Source organism: Populus trichocarpa, chromosome 12, assembly GCF_000002775.5.
Source record: "Populus trichocarpa isolate Nisqually-1 chromosome 12, P.trichocarpa_v4.1, whole genome shotgun sequence".
Taxonomy (NCBI): domain Eukaryota; kingdom Viridiplantae; phylum Streptophyta; class Magnoliopsida; order Malpighiales; family Salicaceae; genus Populus; species Populus trichocarpa.
The window spans coordinates 14,939,468-14,957,474 of record NC_037296.2 but is presented as its reverse complement, the minus strand read 5'-3'; the positions used below and the strand labels follow the sequence as shown (position 1 = coordinate 14,957,474).

The 18,007-nt window shown below is 34.3% G+C and overlaps 3 protein-coding genes across 5 annotated transcripts; all 3 read left to right on the top strand.

Moving 5' to 3' along the window:
* Window positions 1–2,609: 2,609 nt before the first annotated feature.
* LOC7482150 (calcium-dependent protein kinase 26) lies at window positions 2,610–6,172 on the top strand. 2 transcript variants are annotated; one of them, XM_024582416.2, is made up of 4 exons: window positions 2,610–2,799; window positions 3,039–3,974; window positions 4,099–4,395; window positions 5,132–6,172. In XM_024582416.2, the coding sequence occupies exons 2-4, from the start codon at window positions 3,386–3,388 to the stop codon at window positions 5,824–5,826; spliced, it is 1,581 nt and encodes a 526-aa protein (XP_024438184.1). In that variant the 5' UTR covers window positions 2,610–2,799; window positions 3,039–3,385; the 3' UTR covers window positions 5,827–6,172. The 2 variants fall into 2 exon arrangements, with proteins under 2 accessions (XP_024438184.1, XP_002318248.2); XM_002318212.4 differs by having other exon boundaries at window positions 2,610–3,974.
* A 3,234-nt stretch (window positions 6,173–9,406) lies between these two features.
* Window positions 9,407–10,516, top strand: LOC7482114 (uncharacterized). The gene is made up of 2 exons (XM_002318213.4): window positions 9,407–10,061; window positions 10,157–10,516. The coding sequence occupies exons 1-2, from the start codon at window positions 9,624–9,626 to the stop codon at window positions 10,430–10,432; spliced, it is 714 nt and encodes a 237-aa protein (XP_002318249.1). The 5' UTR covers window positions 9,407–9,623; the 3' UTR covers window positions 10,433–10,516.
* A 2,926-nt stretch (window positions 10,517–13,442) lies between these two features.
* LOC7482151 (uncharacterized) lies at window positions 13,443–17,295 on the top strand. 2 transcript variants are annotated; one of them, XM_002318214.4, is made up of 5 exons: window positions 13,443–13,807; window positions 14,625–14,886; window positions 14,983–15,179; window positions 15,587–15,774; window positions 16,690–17,295. In XM_002318214.4, the coding sequence occupies exons 1-5, from the start codon at window positions 13,695–13,697 to the stop codon at window positions 16,974–16,976; spliced, it is 1,047 nt and encodes a 348-aa protein (XP_002318250.1). In that variant the 5' UTR covers window positions 13,443–13,694; the 3' UTR covers window positions 16,977–17,295. The 2 variants fall into 2 exon arrangements, with proteins under 2 accessions (XP_002318250.1, XP_024438429.1); XM_024582661.2 differs by lacking the exon at window positions 13,443–13,807 and having other exon boundaries at window positions 14,625–14,896.
* The last annotated feature ends 712 nt before the right edge of the window (window positions 17,296–18,007 follow it).

Below are 18,007 nucleotides of genomic sequence, written 5' to 3'. Positions count from 1 at the left end.
AAACAATTATTTTTTTTAAAGTAACACATGCTAAAAAGATTCACAAAGTTGAACTTCTGCAAAAATAATTGGGGAAATATTATATCATGAGTTATGCTGTTGATATCAGTGCAATATTAAACTTATTATGCTATTGGAAATAACATAACCTATTGAAATATTTATAAAAAAATTATTTTATATACTTTTATTTTTAATATTTATCTATTTATCTATTTGGTTTTTTATAAAAAAAATCCAAAATTTTTAGTTATCGAAAGAACTGATTTACTAATGTTATTTTATTTCTAATTTTTATTTTTATAATTATTAATTAACCTACCAAGTTAAGGAATCTTATTAAAAATTAAATTGACTACATTTAACTTAGGGAATGCCATTGAATTTTAAATGAACTACAAGTAATCATTTTCATTGATAATTATTAGTTAAGAATAATTGAATTGATTACGACTAATCATTTTCATTAATGATTATCATAATTCTTAATGAAACTTAAATTTACTAACAAGGAAATCCTATTGAATTTTAAACTAACTACAACTAGTTATTTCTAATGATAATTATCATAGTTATTAATTAACTTACAAGAAGATTTAAATTGACTACAATTAATTATTTTCATTAATGATTATCATAATTATTAATTAATCTAGTAAATTAAGAAATTTTATTGAGATTTAAATTGATTCGTATGAAGAAATTAATTTCGAACTTATCAAATCCTTAACAATTCATGCCATTGCCCATCGAGAATATTTAGGAATCCTATTTTATAAAATCTCCGTGGAGTCAAAAGAAAGTATGAATACTTAACAAAAGAAAATATGAATTGAGTTGCTCGAGATGAAGAGGTTATTCAAGCTCGATATTATCTAGAATTAAGTATTATTCTAAAATTAAGTATTACTGTAGAATTTTTATTATGCAAGGTTCTACTGTTTATTTTTTCATATATTATTGTGATGGGTTATGTAAAATTTTATATTTTTTTAAATTTAATTTTAAATTTTTTTCTAGCGATGTAATTCTAACTGAGGACTAATTGATTTTAATTTATTATTAAAATATAAAATTTTAAAAAGAGTAACTTAAATGAAAAGACATCAAACATGAATGCTATAAGTTTCGCAAAATATACATTTAGTTTTTAAACTTTAAAAATCACCCAAATTTAGTAATTTCAATACCTCAATATTTTTCTAATTTAATTTTGGTACAAAAATTTATTTTTATTATTTTTTAGTCCATAGTTGAAAGAGGTTGCCGAATTCCGGCGGTAGAGAAAGAAAAATGTTGTTAATACCGATTTAGGTCACCAAAACAAACAATATTTATGTCAAATTATTTCATTTGAAGAGGAAAGTTTATATTAAGTGTTTTTTTCCCTTTAAAATTTGTGAGAAAACAGATGTGAACTCAAGTTGATTTTGATTTTTTGAGTTTTAAGGCCATAGATAAGTTTATCACGGCTCCTATAGTGTTTTAAAAAATAGGTTTTTGGGTAAAAAAACTTAAACCCTGATTTTTCAACTACCACAATGACCGAAATCTAGGAATGCGTCGTTTGATTTTGTTTTTTTCAAAACAATTTGGAGCGGACGACATGTTGCAAATAAAAAAATTAAGGGCCTAATCGTGTGGGTTTGCCAGGCCCAACAACGCCTGGCGTTTGCTTTTTTTTTTTGTATTTTTTTTAAATTAATGATTATTCTTTTATGGTCTTTTTCTCTAAATTATTTAGTTTATATTTAAATTAGTACCATTTCTTTTTTTTCATTTTGTTTGGAGATACTCTTTTAAATAATAATAATTTTTTTAGTTATTTTTTTAAATTTGAAGAGTTTTTTTTATTTATCTATAATTTTTTATTTATCTTTTGTATTGATGAAATTTATTTTAAATAATATTTCTAATATATGTAGCATTGCATGATTTTTTTTCTATTTTATTTTATTCGATCAATTTAATTTGTATTTTTATTTTTATTATCATTTGCTTAAATAAAAAAATTATTTTAATAAATAAATTTAGTAAATATAATTGAGTAAATCTCTTATCTTTTAAAATTAAATATTCATATATATAATGTTTTTATAAAAAAAAATAAAAATATCTGACGTGTAATAAGACACAGCTGCTTTCTAACGACGCCGCGTAATTTATTGAATTGTTTCGTTGAGAAAAAAAATGTAATCTTACCTAACAACCTACTAACTATGTTATGGTTTAACAAAGTCTTCAAGTCCGAGGAATTCATTAGAGAAAATATAAGAGCCATGTTTTTGTGATTCAAAAACAGTTTTTAAAAAAGTTTATTTTTTTATTTTTAAATTATTTTATTACAGTGATATAAAATATAAATTTTAAAAAATTAAAAAAATATTTTAAAAATAAATCACTACTATAATAACAAATTACTTTTAAGAATTTGTTTGATTTTGCAAATTACCTTCTAAAATATTTTTTAAAATTCATTTTTTATACTATAAAATCAAAATAATTTTTTTAAAAAATTAATTTAAATAAAAATTAAAAAATTATTTTTTTATAAAAATATGTTTTTTTTTAAAAAAATAAGGGTGATCTAAATAAAAGCGAACAGCAGATAGAGATAGAGAGACAGAGAGAAAGAGGCGCTCTATCTTGTCTTGAAGAGCTCAAAACCCCCCCTGCTCCAACTGTCTCAATCTCTCTCTAACCACGAAGCCCAAACCCTCTTTATATGTTTTAACATGAGTATGTGTAGTTGGTTATGGGATTTTTTTAGGATCTGATTTTGGGGTGTCTTGCTTTCAGGTATAAAACAATGGGCTGGTTTTAAATTTTGATCTTGTTTGTGTTTTTTGGGGGTTTAGCTGATGGGTTACTCTAGGGTTTTAGCATACTGCACTAAAGATTGGGACTTTTTTAGTGTTTGAATGGAAAGTGTGATAAATGAGAGGGTTTGCTTGAGTGGGGTTTTTTTTTTCTTAATGTATTGTGGAAAAAGTTGATATCTTGGGATCTGAATTTTGTTATTTTTTATGTTGTTCCAGATCTAGTTGATCAAGGTGAGATTGGAAGAAGTTACTAGGTGAGATGTCAAGGTTTTGCCTTTATTAAGGATTTTGTTTTGGATTTCTAGTAATGTTAAGACCATATACACAGCATCGTATCAGTCACGGTAAGGGTCACTATCACCTTTCAAAAGCGGTCATAAGAAGGGTTCTGTTAGGATTTTGACCTATATTCTGGTTTTTGTAACTTGAGAGAAAAACATCAAGGCTTTTGACTTAAACAGCTCTTGCGAAAAAAAAGGGGTTTGGTGGTTTTGAAGTTAATTGAATTGTATGCTGGGATTCTGACTGGTATTTTGGGGGCTGGTGGGGAGATCGAACTTGGTATGGCTGTTGGCAAGAGCAACAGCAGCCATGAACCCTTGAAGCAACCCTGCAATTGTTATAGAGTTTCAAGCTTGATTGAAAGCATTTTGGACACAGACCAGACCTCTAATCTGAAAGATAGGTATGTTCTCGGAGAACAATTAGGTTGGGGTCAGTTTGGTGTTATTAGAGTGTGCACTGATAAGTTGACTGGAGAGGTACTGGCATGCAAATCGATTTCTAAGGATAGGCTGGTGACATCTGATGATGCAAGGAGTGTCAAGCTGGAGATTGAAATAATGACCAGGTTATCAGGGCATGATAATGTTGTGGATCTCAAGGCAGTTTATGAGGATGAAAATTATGTTCACTTGGTAATGGAACTTTGTGCCGGAGGGGAGCTTTTTCAACAGTTAGAAAAACATGGCCGTTTCTCTGAGGCTGAGGCTAGGGATCTCTTCAAGCATCTTATGCAAGTGGTTCAATATTGTCATGAAAATGGAGTGGTTCACAGGGATTTGAAGCCAGAGAATATCCTTTTAGCTTCAAAATCCTCATCATCACCGATAAAATTGGCAGATTTTGGCCTTGCAACCTATGTCAAGCCTGGTATATTTTCTCATTTCATATCTTTTTTCTTTTGTTCACCATTTAATTTGTCATATTGGCTATTTTCTCTTGGAAAGCTTGAGTTTTCTTACAGAATAATAAATATTTGGATCTGCTCAAACAGGTCAGAGTTTGCGTGGGACTGTCGGGAGCCCATTTTATATAGCTCCTGAGGTATTGGCAGGAGGCTATAACCAGGCTGCTGATGTTTGGAGTGCAGGGGTGATTCTCTATATTCTTCTTAGTGGGATGCCACCATTTTGGGGTAAGACCAAGTCAAGGATATTTGATGCTGTGAGGGCAGCTGATTTGAGGTTTCCTTCAAATCCTTGGGATCACATAACTCAATCTGCGAAGGAGTTGGTCAGGGGTATGCTCTGCACAGATCCCTCACAAAGGTTTACTGCTCAGCAGGTTTTAGGTGGGTTCAGTTTCAAATTTTACTTTGTGGATATGTGTTCCTTAGTTTCTTTTATAGTTTCATCCAATCAACCTGTTCTATGATCTGATTAGGTGTTGGGATTGTAGATGATTCCTGTAGATGGTTATAAATTATTTGTTCGTTTCTAGAACTACATGAATTTCTTGAGAACTATCACTTCCAGTTAGAAGAATCTAAAGTCTTATTCATTGTACATACTACTTAATTATGTATAGAAATCTTGATCACAAGAGAATGGAATTTGGCTGAGATTTCAAAAACCAAGGCAGGCTCCACTCTCTAATTCTTTTAAGCTGACAGGTCATTTACAACCGAGTGTATTCTGTATTCTACAGATCATTTGTTAGATGGTCCTATGAATTGTTGAATGTATGTCCTTTCTCGTTTTCTCCTCTGATGGATAATTTTTGCTGTTTATGAACTATGTCATTCCACTGTTTATATTTTGAGTTGTTTTAGAAAAATTACAAGTCATCATATCAATGTGGATGGGTTTTGCTTTAGCTGGCTTAATATGAATCACAACATATAAGCTGTCCAGTTGACTGGTATTGGTAGGGGCCATATGGTCAAGAAACGCCCCCTTTCACTTTCTCATTAGCTGATCAGCATGGTTGTGTCTGATCTTGCCTGCTACAAGAGACTGCTCTCCTTCTTCTTTTTTTTATGTGATGCTTTCTTCAAGTATTTAGTCTTTAAGTCTTTCTTTCTGTAGATAATTCCTGGATGAAGTATGATTTACCATATCCTGAAGAACCTAGTCAACGTGAAAAGCAAAGTTGTCAAGAATGGGGTTTAGGTGGTGGCTCATTCTCCACATTGATGGCCAGGGATCAGGATGTCAGCTTTGGCACTGGATCACCCATCTTTCATGATGTTCAGTCTTCTACTTTTAAATGCAGATCGTCATTCTCTTCTTTCCTAGCGGAGCCATCAACACCTATATTTGCACCTGGAGGATTTTCTTTTCACAATGGTGATGATTCAAATGCCTTGGAATTCATGTCCCCTGTATCCTCAATGCCGAGCTTTGCGTTCTCCAGTGCTGGTCCTGTAATTGAGCTAGGGAGTTCCACATTAGAATTATCTAGTAACATTTCTCGGATAGATTCAGTTTGTGGAGGTAATCAACTTTCAGAGATAAGCTTGGGGAAGATGCTTCTGTTGCCTGAGCCTTCTCTATGCTGTGGATGTGAAGCTAGAGAAATGGAAAACAGCCCAGTTGAAGTTAAGAGAGCAGGAGCAGAAATTGGGTCCAGGGCATTGGGAATACACGGTAAGAGGAACCGGACAATTGGTCTCGGTGAGTGCGAGCAACTTGATCTCATGGTGACTGAATCAGTCATCCGCTGGGCATCCTGCACCCATCTTCCAACTGCTCCATCCCTAAGGTCCTCTCTTGTCTGTTGAAAGAGAGGAATTGGAAATGAATGGGATTGGAGATGCACAAAGTGTTGTGCTCACATGATAGTCTAATAGCTAATGTGTGTGCAATAATAATTATCATATTGTCCCTGTGTGCTTAGAGACGGTTTTAGCCTAGATTTCATGAACGATGAGTGATGTCTTTCTGATGAGTTAATCTTCAGTTTGTTCACTACATAGTGAGTAAAATGTTCTGATTGATGGTCTTGCCCGTGTGTATAAAAGTTGGATTTTCATACCATGAGGTTTTCCAGGTTTCATATTATATTTTCTGAGTGTCTTTTGAATGTAAGCATCTGGAAATCATATAATAATGATGTCTTGATCAGGATACCGACTGCAGCTACTTACTGATCTTCATTTCCTCAGCTTCTGATTTTGATTCTTCGTGGTCTGTCATCAACTGTAACTCCCCTTCAATTTACAGAGTGCTGTGTTATCATCAATCAAAATGAATAAATTAGAAACACAATGCATCAACATTTTCTCTGTAATCATTCAACAGCGGGTGGCCAGATTCTTAGCTTTGCTTGTACTCCAAATTTTGGGGAAACGGCCGGTGGTGGGGTTCAACAGTGAACAGAATAGAGACTTATATTCTATAATTGGCAGGTTTCCATTTCCTTTTGCTCTGTCATGGTGGCAACAAAACATTACAACCCTCAAGTAGCCTGACAAGGGCCACTTCCAAATTGGAGAGCAGGCAATAAATACCTCTTGATGCCGCCTATCCCGGGCTATGAACTAAAGAGATGGCATTATTACATGTCCGATGGAGTGAAGAAGCAGGTCTTCCAGCACAATCATGTATCAATGTTCTGCTATCCCCATTTTAAGAGACAAAAAAACAATATTTCAAGTTTGATGTCTGCCCTCAGGATTCTCACTGTTCAGGACCCACTTTGTAAGAGCTCAGGAGATAGGAAAGAGGGTACTTTTGCAAGTGACAAAGAGGGTAGGAAATTGACCTTTCAAGAGTTGATAGCTAACAAAGCTTCCAATTATGACTTCATGTTCAACCAATAGCTAAATGCCAAAAACCCATGTGGTCACCCACCAGCATGCAAATTTTAGAAATGTTGATTGGCTGCATTCCCCTCCTGTCATTATTCTAAGGTGACATCAGTCATATGTAAAATACATGTCACCCTTGTAAGGACACTGAAGTTATTACATCTGACTTGATCTAGGAGTCCGTGACCCGGTCTACGAATCGGTTACAAGTTATGAGTTAATTTATTAAATTTATCAAATCAATTTTTATTTTATATTTTTTTTTAAAGTAACCCCAGTTAAGGATTAGATTGACATTACTTGATTGATCCACTAGATTGATTTATTATTTTTAATAACAAAAACTTAAGGTAAAATAATATTTTGGGTTAACTACATTTTACCCTTATACATCATCAATGTTTCACTTTTACCCACATATTTTAAAAATTCCCCAATGTTACAATTATAGTTTTCCAAAAGCTCCTTTTTATATATTACTACTACTACTACTACTAGTTATTTGAACAGCGTTTCGTCTCAGGTAAAAAAAAATTTCAACAAAAAAAATTAAACATGAAAACTTTTTCAATATGTTTTTTTACATAAATATTAAGTGTAAATAAAAAAAATTATGCACACATCTAATTAAACAAATCTAGAATCATCTATGTCAATATATGAAAAACAAATCATTAACGATAACTAAATATATATTTGGAATAGTCAAGAGGTAAATATAGATCAAGATATTTGATATCGCAACACAAGTCATATACCCGATTATGTTCAATAACTCTGTTTATTAATATCATTTTTAATCAAATGATGGTAGAAATAGACACACATATAAAATTAATTGAATAAAATCAAAATAAAAAAAATTATTTTGCAAGGTTGCACTTATTAGAAATACTATCCAAAAATAATTTTTTTATTTTTAAAAATAAATTTCAATTATATAAAAAAATAATAGATGAATTAAAATAATCTCTTCAAAAATTAAACACATATAAAATAATTAAAAAACAATCATTATTTAATAAAAAGGCTAAATACAAAAAATAAGAAACCAAAGAGAATGAATATTAATTTAAATATAAATTATAAAATTATTTAAAAAACACATATAAAAAAGTATAATTTTTTTAAAAAGGGCAAAATATATATAAAAAAACAAAATAAGAAAAGAGGTCATTCACTATTAGGCTATATTTTTTAAAATGACAATTAGGGTGGACAACATGTCGTCTGACCCAATATTATTTGAAAAAAATTTCTAGACAACACGTCATCTGATTTCCCCTGGATTTCAATCACCTTAGTGACTGAAAAAACATGGTCTATATTGTTTTGACCTAAAAATCTATTTTCAACCCATTTTTTTAATCTAAAAACACCTAAAAAAAGAGGCTAAACACCTTGCCAAACTTATAAATAACCTTAAAAAAAAAACACATAAAAATCCAAAATCAACCCGAAACCTTTTGCTTCCTGAGCTTAGATCTGGTTTTTAAGGCAATTTCAAGGTGAAAAAAAACCTAAGTAGAACTCCCCTCACCAAATGAAACACGTTAAAACCAAGGCCAACCATTTTAGTGGACGAAATCAGTGTCAAAGCCATTTCTTCTTTCTACCACCGGAATTCAATGACATCTCTCTTCTCTATCAAATCAAGGACTAAAAAAATAAGAAAAATAAATTTTTATACCAAAATTGAATTGCAAAAATATCGAGGGGCTGAATAGGTATAATATGTAAAGTTTGAGGATTGAAGTTAACTTTTTGTGAGAAATTTGGAACCATCACCCATTTGTGGTACCTTTACTATCTCAGTCTTTTATCTTTTAATTTTATCCTTAGTCAATCAATTCGATTAAATTGTCCTTTAATTTGGCCTAAAAAAATAAAATCGTGCAAAAAAAAGTATGAGAAATAAATTGAATTTTTTTGAAATGCGAGTTCATCATAAAATATGAGAAAATGAACAATACATGTTTGCTCAGTGAATAACCCATATCTTTTAGTATTTTCTATTATTATTATTATTATTATTATTATCCTTGCATTTATGCTATTTTTTCCTTTGAGATGCACTTTTATGTTATAATATCTAAAAAAAAAAACACTTAAACCTAAAGAAACACAAAATTAAGATTAAAGAGTAGGCTACTTTTAGTTTAGTAACGTGATGAGGTATGGTTGAAACTACATTTTATATTAATTATAATTTTAAAAGTGTTTGGTTAATCAACACATATTACATACCACAAATTTTATACAGGTCACACTGAAAACTATCTTTTAAAAACTTAGTTTAAAAAAAATATGTAGTTTTTTTTAAATTTATTTTCAAACCACAACTGCAAATGATACTACAAACCCAAACACACATTTAATAGTTAGAGGTAACCTTTTGGAAATTAGAAGGGTAATATTGAGAAATTTTAAACTATAGGGATAGATGTGAAACATGAATGAATCTACAAGGCTAAAAAGAATACTTAGCCGAACATTTTGATTTCCACATATGAAAAAAATGTAACTGTTTTTTAGAGCCACAAGGTTCATTTTCTTCTTGCCCTAGCAGGCCAAAGCCAGAAGATAAGGTCCGAACTTCGGAACACAAACAACCACATATTTGTATTTCATGAAACCATGGAAACTCTTGTGTGCTTTTGGTTACTCCACATGTATTACCTTACCATTGCTCAGGTGCCAGAGCATAATTCTTAGTCTCTACCTCCTCCGTCTCAGTTCATACATCTCTAAAGCAAACTTTCCAGCAAATGGGTTGTAAGATAAACACCCCAAGCCCTCCAGTTCTATTCAAGTTCTCCACAAGGAAACCAAGTCACAGAATCAAAGCCATAGCCTTCTCTTCTTACAGTCCAAACCAACCAGAATCCATTCCCTCCACCACCCTGCCAAAGCCTGATGTTTACACTGTCAACTTCAAAACTCTAGGAGGTTGCAAGCTTGGAATCTCAAGATATCCAGACTTTGAATATAATGCTCAAGGCGGGACAGGAACCGGGACATGTACCAAGGCCAAAGACAGTAGTGACTTGAATACAGTTTCAGTATCATTTGACATGAAAACTCTGTATATCCCACCATTGACAAGTGGGACTACTAAGTTCTTGGGATTGCCATTGCCACCATTCTTGAAGATTGACATGGTCCCTGAACTCTTTCAAGGGACTATTGACCAGGATTCTGGCAAGGTACATCCCAAGAATATCATCAAGCTGTTAGTCCATTAATTTGATAGCGAAAGACTACCATTTACCATTAACAATTGCTTTTCCATGTTTTGTAGGTTGATCTTGAATTCATGGCCAAGTTCTGGTTTTCCGTTGGGACTATTTACAGAGCTCCTCCGCTGCTTGTAAAGACAAGACTAACATCAGAGGAATCAACAGGAACAATACGAAGTGGTCAGGGTGAAAGATTGGATAAAGAAGGGAAATGCAGACTGGTAGGTGTCGCAACTGTTGATCCTATCAACGATGTCTTCATGAACACCTTCCTTGGTCTTCCCACAGAATGCCTGGCCAAACTCAGTGCTGCAATTTCCTTTTCTAGTTCTTCTTGATATTGTCGAGAATTCAATCCTTAATACTGTAACATGAGCTATTCATCTTTTTATACAGAAAAATATAGAATATGATGTTTTGCAGAGGCTCAACTGTATGCTCCATTACTAGCATAGCAAAAATATCAGTATCCTCAACACTAGGCATTATCATGGCATTCGAAATGTGATGTATTGACATAGAATTGGATTGATGCAAACAGAAGCACGAAATGGGGTAGGAAGTAGGAACTTGAGATAAGAACAGACATTGCGATGATTGCATCATTTAGAGCTGTGCAAAATATGCTATGTCTTTAGGAATCTTAATTGTTTACAAAAGATTAGTTTAGTATTATATATAAGTGTGGATTTTCACGAGCTGCAATGCTCGGCTAAGACGTGTAGGCTTAATATGGGTTTTGTGTTTGGTTTTAGTGGTTGTTAAGCTTGATTGGTGACTAGAAGTTTGCCTTAAAAAGACAAGTATATAAAAAAAGTGACTAAAATCAATTGAAGCTTCTGCTTGTTTTCAACTTTCAAGCCAGAAAATCTCCTTTTGCTACTTCCAGCCATCAGTTCCTCTCGAAATGGAATTACTAGTGCTTCTGAAGAAAATGAAGAAACTCAAGGTCCCAAAACTACTGCTGCTGCAAGAACCAAGAGGGAGAACCAAGAGGGAAATTTAACAAGAAACCTAGTTGTCTGTCTAGTGTTTTCTGTTCAACTAACGGTAAAATCTAGCAGTTTCAGTCACTCAAATGCCAGTCTTTGGGTGCTACCTAATGAAGAGAATTGACCCTCCTTATCGAGAAACTCCAATTGGGTCCATAGTCCTGCAATCCTCCCACCAGAACAAAGTGCAATCTGATGGGGATTCTGAACTGTGCTTAGCCTATGAGCAATCACCAATGTTGTCCTGTCCTTCATTAGATGGTCCAAGCTTCCTGGACTAGACGTCCACTAACTGTATACAGTGCACTAGTGGCCTGAACAGAAGAACAAGATGTTGCTATCCAGACTTGAAATATGATGTTTTTTTAGTTTCCAACACCTGATCTCACAAACAGAGTTATCGGTGGAACAACATGACGACTTCTCAAGGATCATGAGTCAAAGCATGTCCAACACAAGCTTGGAGAGTACACAGATACGCATAGAGAAGAAAACAAAGAGCTTACCTCGTCGGGCCTTAGGATCGGTGCAAGACTTGAGCAAGAGCTCTTTCAATAACATTTCTCTGAAGAGGAAAGATTAGAGGTTAACATTTCATAACTTTTCCTTTTCCACTCAACACTGAAGATCAGAAAATAATCATTAATCACTAATTTCTTCCTCCCTCTCTGAAGTATTCATTGACATACCTGCCTCTAATTACCTCTACTCAGTAAGCCTCCGTGCTCAAACTTTACTTGATTCAAGTTTCTGGATTAAGATAGTTCTTTAATATAATATCATAATTTTAGTGACTAAACGATCATCGATTCAAATCACCATAGTATAAGATAGTATGTATCTATATAAATTTCATGTTTATGTCAAAGCACTCCACCCATAGTTGTCCAACCCGATTGGGGGACTGACTTGGAAAAGGTTTTACTCGAGCCCACTGAGTTATTCAAGATTTCCACATCAGGTCGTAAAGGATAAGAGAGGTGCATATAATCTGCATGACAAATTTTCAGTTCGAAAATAGGAAAAAACCATATGTATTGAGAGCAGCCGTTGAACCTGAGAGATGTATTACATCAGAGACTACGACAAGGAGAGGGAAATCATAACATACTGGAGGAGTGAAATAAAATTCACAGCAAAAGTTAATGTGAAAATGTATCCGATGGAAGAAGCTACAGTTGCAACAGAGAGTAAACCCTGCAACAGCAATAAATGGAAAGCAAAACAAAGGAGTAACTTCCTTTAGGTTTGCTACAAGTAAAATCAGAGGGATAATCAGAGAGTAAATTCAAGTTGAAGCGAAACCAATTGAGTATCATCTCTTAGCCCCAGAAGTTGAGGACATGTCTGTTTAAGGTACATAGCTCAGGAGCACATCCCAAGTTCCACTCTGGCTGGAGGCAGACAATTTCATCGTGCTTAACAACATGCTCCAATACCGAGGATCTCATGTCTCCAATTGCATTTTGAGCCTCACGTGCTTCCAAAGTCATATTTGCTCATAGTTTTCATAATTATAAATCTAATGATACCCTGAATGCGTGAGTGGCAGTGTGATTGATAATGTGATTCACGATTATTTCATTGAATGTGTTTTTTAATTATAGCTTTATCAAATTAATATTTTAAAAATTTTTAACATCAATATATTTAAACTATAAAAAATATTCAAATGAATATCAATTTGATTACTTTTTAGATGAAAAACAATTTAAAAACATAAAAACTACTACAATAAGGTATTTTTTAATTGATTTTTTTAATTTAATTTGATTTATAAACATCTTTGATTATAAATAATTTTTAATATATTTCCCCTTTTTTTTTATTTGATGGAAGAAAAGAAATCAGTTTTACCATTAAGAATTACTAGTTAGGGAAAAAAAAATTATTTGGGAAGAAATCTTAATTGTTCATACTTCATACCATACCATGAGCATAGTTGCTAAACTCAAGAGACAAGTTGACCTAATATTGGGTTAGGTTTTATATTTAACTGAAAATATTGACTCAATAAAATTTAATTAATATGATCAAATTCAACTTGTGATTTGATTTACATGATAGAACTTCATCCGACATCAACCATGTTAGTTCCAAGAAGTTTTTAGTTTTTTTTTTTTTTTAAATAAGATAATATTATTTTAATAAAAATAATTAACCCGATAATTAATGATTTCGAATTATGTCTTTTATGGCCATGAATACCCTCAAATGGCTAATCACCGACAAAAATCCACTCCCCCTGAACGGCACCGTATCAAAACTCCACGAATCCAATCCCGTAATAAGCCTCAAAATGTAAGGGCAATTAAAGTAAGAACAAAACACAAAAATACCAATCCACGTGTCACCTCATAAATCGTCGCAAAGCTTAGCTCCTCAAGTGATTCCTCTCTCTATTTAATCCAGAACCCAAAACTCGGTCCTCAACTCACACATAACGCACCACGACTCAGTGCTCACTCACTCCCATGGAACTCCTATCACAATCATCAATCAAGCCTTCATCACTCCAACCTCAACCTCAATCAGCAGCCGTTGTTTTTGTAGAAATCTGAACAAGTCTCTTCTTTTTTCTCTTCGGTTGACTTTTATTGTTTTGTCAATGACTCAGATGGCTCGTTGGTCGTTTCATGGGATTCTGGCTTTTGTTTCGCTTCTAGTCTTCTTAACGCATGGGGTTTACGCGAGTGATGGTGATGCTGATCCGATTTACAAGTAAAAGCTTCTGTCTTTGTTTCAGTTTCATTTCAATTTGATCTTGATTGAGTAATTTTAGAGTTGATTAGACTTTAATATCTGTTTTATTGAATGGATTCAGTAACAAGTAGTAGTTGCTGTTGAGTTTTGACTGTGAATGTGAATTTGAGAGGTAAAAAATGTTGGCTTTTTTATTCTGAAATGATGGATTAGGCATTGAAATTGTAGCCTTTTTTTTTTGTATCGGTTTTTTTTTTCATGTTGGAAGTTTGCTTCTCTTTGTGTCGTTATGATTCGTCGATGAATAGCTGTTGAGTGTTAGAGTAGAATGTCTTGTTTCTTGGCGATTGTTGAGTTGTTTGTGTTCATGAGAAGCCTTACTTCTGATGAATTACGTATTGAAAAGGTATTTTATAACTAGGATGTTAATTTGTGGTGGTTGGAATTTAAAACTTGAGCTTCTCTCATGGATTTCGGAACGACAGTTTGCGGTGATGTTTGGAGAGTAACAAGGAAAGGAAACCAGGGTGTCTTAGAGTTTTGCTTAGAGGATTGGTTAATTTGAGGGCATCAATATTCAGGAGATGAAATAATCCTTGGAGGCTGTAGTTGGTACCGGTCATCCTCATATTGTTCATAATCACTGTTTAAAAATTTTGGATGGCCCTGCAGCTTCCCCAGTCCCATAAAAATTTTGGATGGCCCTGCAGCTTCCCCAGTCCCAGCTATGGTCTGCCTATGCATGTTTGTGCTATTTTCTATTTTTGTTTCAATTTGATTTTGTTAGAATTGGAATTAACTATAGTTGTTATTATGTCTGTTACTCATTTACCAGGGCTTGTGTGGAGCAGTGTGAGAAAACTGGATGTGTAGGGGAAAAATGCTTCCAACACTGTAAATTCTCGTCTGATGGGAAGCCAGTGGGTGGGCCATGGTATCTACAAGAGCCACTGTATCTGCAGTGGAAACAATGGGACTGTCGTAGTGACTGCCAATACCATTGCATGCTTGTCAGAGAGGAAGAGAGAGAGAAACTCGGTGGCAAGCCTGTCAAGTATCATGGGAAATGGCCATTTCACCGTGCTTATGGCTTTCAGGTTTCCATGTGTAATTTTCCAGTTCAACTTTAAGATCTATCCTTGCTGCATATTTCAATCACCCATCTTAAATTGATACTTTTTTTGTGTTCCCAGGAACCTGTTTCTGTTGCTCTCTCTGCACTCAATCTTGCCATTCAGTTTCATGGTTGGGTATCCTTTTTCATCCTAATATACTATAAGTTGCAACTGACACCAAGTAAGAAGACTTACTATGAATATACTGGCTTGTGGCACATCTATGGAATCCTATCGATGAACTCGTGGTTCTGGAGTGCTGTTTTCCACAGTCGGTGAGCAATATTATTACTAGTTAGAGAATTCGTTGGAAAGGGCCTAAAGCTGTCTTCTTGAAATCATGGAAAACTAACTTACCTATTGACAATTTGAATGTGTGCTTAATTTCGAAAGGTGAAGATAATCTTCGGCTAAGTTGGGATTTTATATGTTTTGAGGGTTTTGTCATCCCACACCATACAAGCCCTTTGGGTGCTTTATAGCAGAGTAGAAGATATTACCTGATCAATTACATTGTAATAAAAAGATGTTGAATCTGCTAATTCGTGGCAGCAAACATTGGTTTTAGCTGTAATGTGACAATGTCATATCTACATGTGCCTTTCTATTTAGAAATATTTTATTACGTTTTCTGTTTTGTCCTCCTGTCTGGTGGGTGATTTTCAAATTTAATTTATTGCAGAGATGTTGAGTTGACCGAGAAACTAGATTGTTCATCTGCTGTGGCATTACTAGGGTTTTCCCTTATTCTAGCAATACTACGAGCTTTCAGCATGAGAGATGAGGCTGCCAGGGTCATGGTCTCTGCTCCAATAATTGCATTTGTTACTACACATATCTTATATCTGAACTTCTACAACCTGGATTACGGTAATTGTTTTTGTCTTCTAATCTTCCTGCTTTACAAGGTACAATAATAGACCTTTGTTTAAACTTACAGGGGAGCTGCAGGATATCATTACCGTTCAAACTTATTCCTTTGTGTTTGTTTGATTTAAAGAAGCCTTGTCTTGGTCCCACTCAGGAGGGTCCTGTCACATTTTATTCGCTGTTCTTTTCTGGTCCATCTCTTGTGCTGTGCCTTTCTCGTCTTGACTCGTGTTTTTGTTGTACTCAAATTGCATTCAATTTTGAATTTTTTTGCTGATCACAACTTAACCATTATCTCCATTTTTTTTTAATTCATTTGCTTGCGTGTCTAACCTTTTGTGTCATGCCATCATTCATCTTAGCATCCTATTAAGCTAAATCTCATGGTATAGAGTATCACTAATTCCAATATGTTAGCACCTAGACCAAATAAAAAGTCGCTTTTAACCGTGTATTCCTGATTGAGCTAATGAAACCTATCATGTGAATACGTTCATACTTTTGAAAATGACATATTTGACTTTACTACTATGGGGCATTAATTTGCTACAATTTGACATTGCAACTGTGCCCACTTGGTGGTGCTGGACAAAGGAACTTGTTTGTTCCTGGACAAGCTGAACTTTCCACGAAATGAGTACACCTCCCTTCCCCCATTCTTTAGAAAGCAACATTTTTTTTCTACAGGCCATTTATTTGCTGACAAGGGACATCCATTACATTTTGCTACTTGGTGCTCGACCAAGGAACCACAAGCTCCTTCCCTGAAAATAAATTGTGCCAGGAAATGTTATGTTGAAGTATGTGATGGTTAAAAAGTTGGACCAAGATTAAATGATGAAACAGTTGTTGTCTAACTTGGTAGCTTATGCTTGCCAATTGGAAGTGGTTTTGAATGGTTAAATTATTTTGCAGATCTAAACATGAAAGTTTGTGTGGCCATGGGTGTAGCTCAACTTCTCATTTGGGCAGTCTGGGCCGGTGTAACTAACCACCCATCCCGGCTCAAGTTGTGGGTGGCAGTTGTTGGAGGCGGCCTTGCCATCCTGTTGGAAATATACGACTTCCCGCCTTACCAGGGATTTGTGGATGCTCATGCTCTCTGGCATGCCACTACCATCCCACTCACATATCTTTGGTGGAGCTTTGTGAAGGATGATGCTGAGTTTAGAACATCAAGTCTCCTCAAGAAAGCAAGGTAGAATTTCTCTACCCGGTGCCTGTGGTAAATGGATGATGGACAGCACCGATCGCTTTACATACCTCTCTGTTGAACAACTATAATGCACCTCCTTGTGTATACCTTTTTCCCAAATGCTTTGCATTTGCTGGTCCTTTCATCTGTACTTCAATTGGTGATCATTGGATTATTTCAAAATGTGGTATAGAATCTGTAACAAAATTCAATGTTTAGATCTCTGTACCTTTTTTTCATTTTATTTTTTGTCTAAAGAAACTGGGGTAACCTAATTTTTGTGTAAATTGTGTTTTCTGTTAATAGATATGGTGGGTTTCTTCTTTCATGGTGTTTGCTAGTGCAATGAGTAACAGAGTTACATAAGAGATGTTGCAATAAGTAGGAATTTTGAGGTTAAAGTACATTTGATCCTTCAAGTTTAGGTGCAGCAACATTGTTATCCTTTTATCACTTAGGATTTAATGATGATACTACATTGTCTTTGAATCCTAAAACATCCTTTACAGTTTCATCTAAACTCTTTCTCATCAAATTCTGTAGAAAGATACACACCCTTTTATCCCGTAGGATTTAATGATGAAATTCTTGAAGCTGCTAAAAATACTTGCCAGACTCACTTTATTTGACGAGGAAGCTGCTTCGTCAACAAAGATTGCATTCATAGAAATCCAATAAGAAGGTCCTGGTGCTGCACTATCTGAAGAGAAGATAACAGGCTTTATATTTGTGAATGATCTGTGCGATGGGTGGAAAGGAGAGCGATTGAGGAATGAGGATACTGATGGAACTGCAGAAGAGTTCAGTTGTTGAAGCCACAAATCTTGAGCAAATGCAAAAGCTTTGCATGCTTTCTTGAGGCTCAAAAAGGGAGAGGTCATTGCTGTCGAGGACCTCGGGGTTCAAGCCTTGAATCTACAGCTTCCATTAGGGGAGATTGAGGTCCATGGCGATAACTTGAAGGTGGAAAAGAGACACCTCAGTCTTGATAAGTTGGTGATAATGCCGTTCGAGCATCATGATGATCTCGCCAATAGT

Excerpts from the sequence above, each read along its gene's own strand:
- LOC7482150 (XM_024582416.2), top strand. The coding sequence starts at position 3,386 with ATGGCTGTTGGCAAGAGCAACAGCAGCCATGAACCCTTGAAGCAACCC. Across the intron at positions 3,975-4,098 it reads TGCAACCTATGTCAAGCCTG|GTCAGAGTTTGCGTGGGACT; the intron begins GTATATTTTCTC and ends CTGCTCAAACAG. Across the intron at positions 4,396-5,131 it reads TACTGCTCAGCAGGTTTTAG|ATAATTCCTGGATGAAGTAT; the intron begins GTGGGTTCAGTT and ends TTCTTTCTGTAG.
- LOC7482114 (XM_002318213.4), top strand. The coding sequence starts at position 9,624 with ATGGGTTGTAAGATAAACACCCCAAGCCCTCCAGTTCTATTCAAGTTC. Across the intron at positions 10,062-10,156 it reads TTGACCAGGATTCTGGCAAG|GTTGATCTTGAATTCATGGC; the intron begins GTACATCCCAAG and ends CATGTTTTGTAG.
- LOC7482151 (XM_002318214.4), top strand. The coding sequence starts at position 13,695 with ATGACTCAGATGGCTCGTTGGTCGTTTCATGGGATTCTGGCTTTTGTT. Across the intron at positions 13,808-14,624 it reads GATGCTGATCCGATTTACAA|GGCTTGTGTGGAGCAGTGTG; the intron begins GTAAAAGCTTCT and ends CTCATTTACCAG. Across the intron at positions 15,775-16,689 it reads CTTCTACAACCTGGATTACG|ATCTAAACATGAAAGTTTGT; the intron begins GTAATTGTTTTT and ends ATTATTTTGCAG.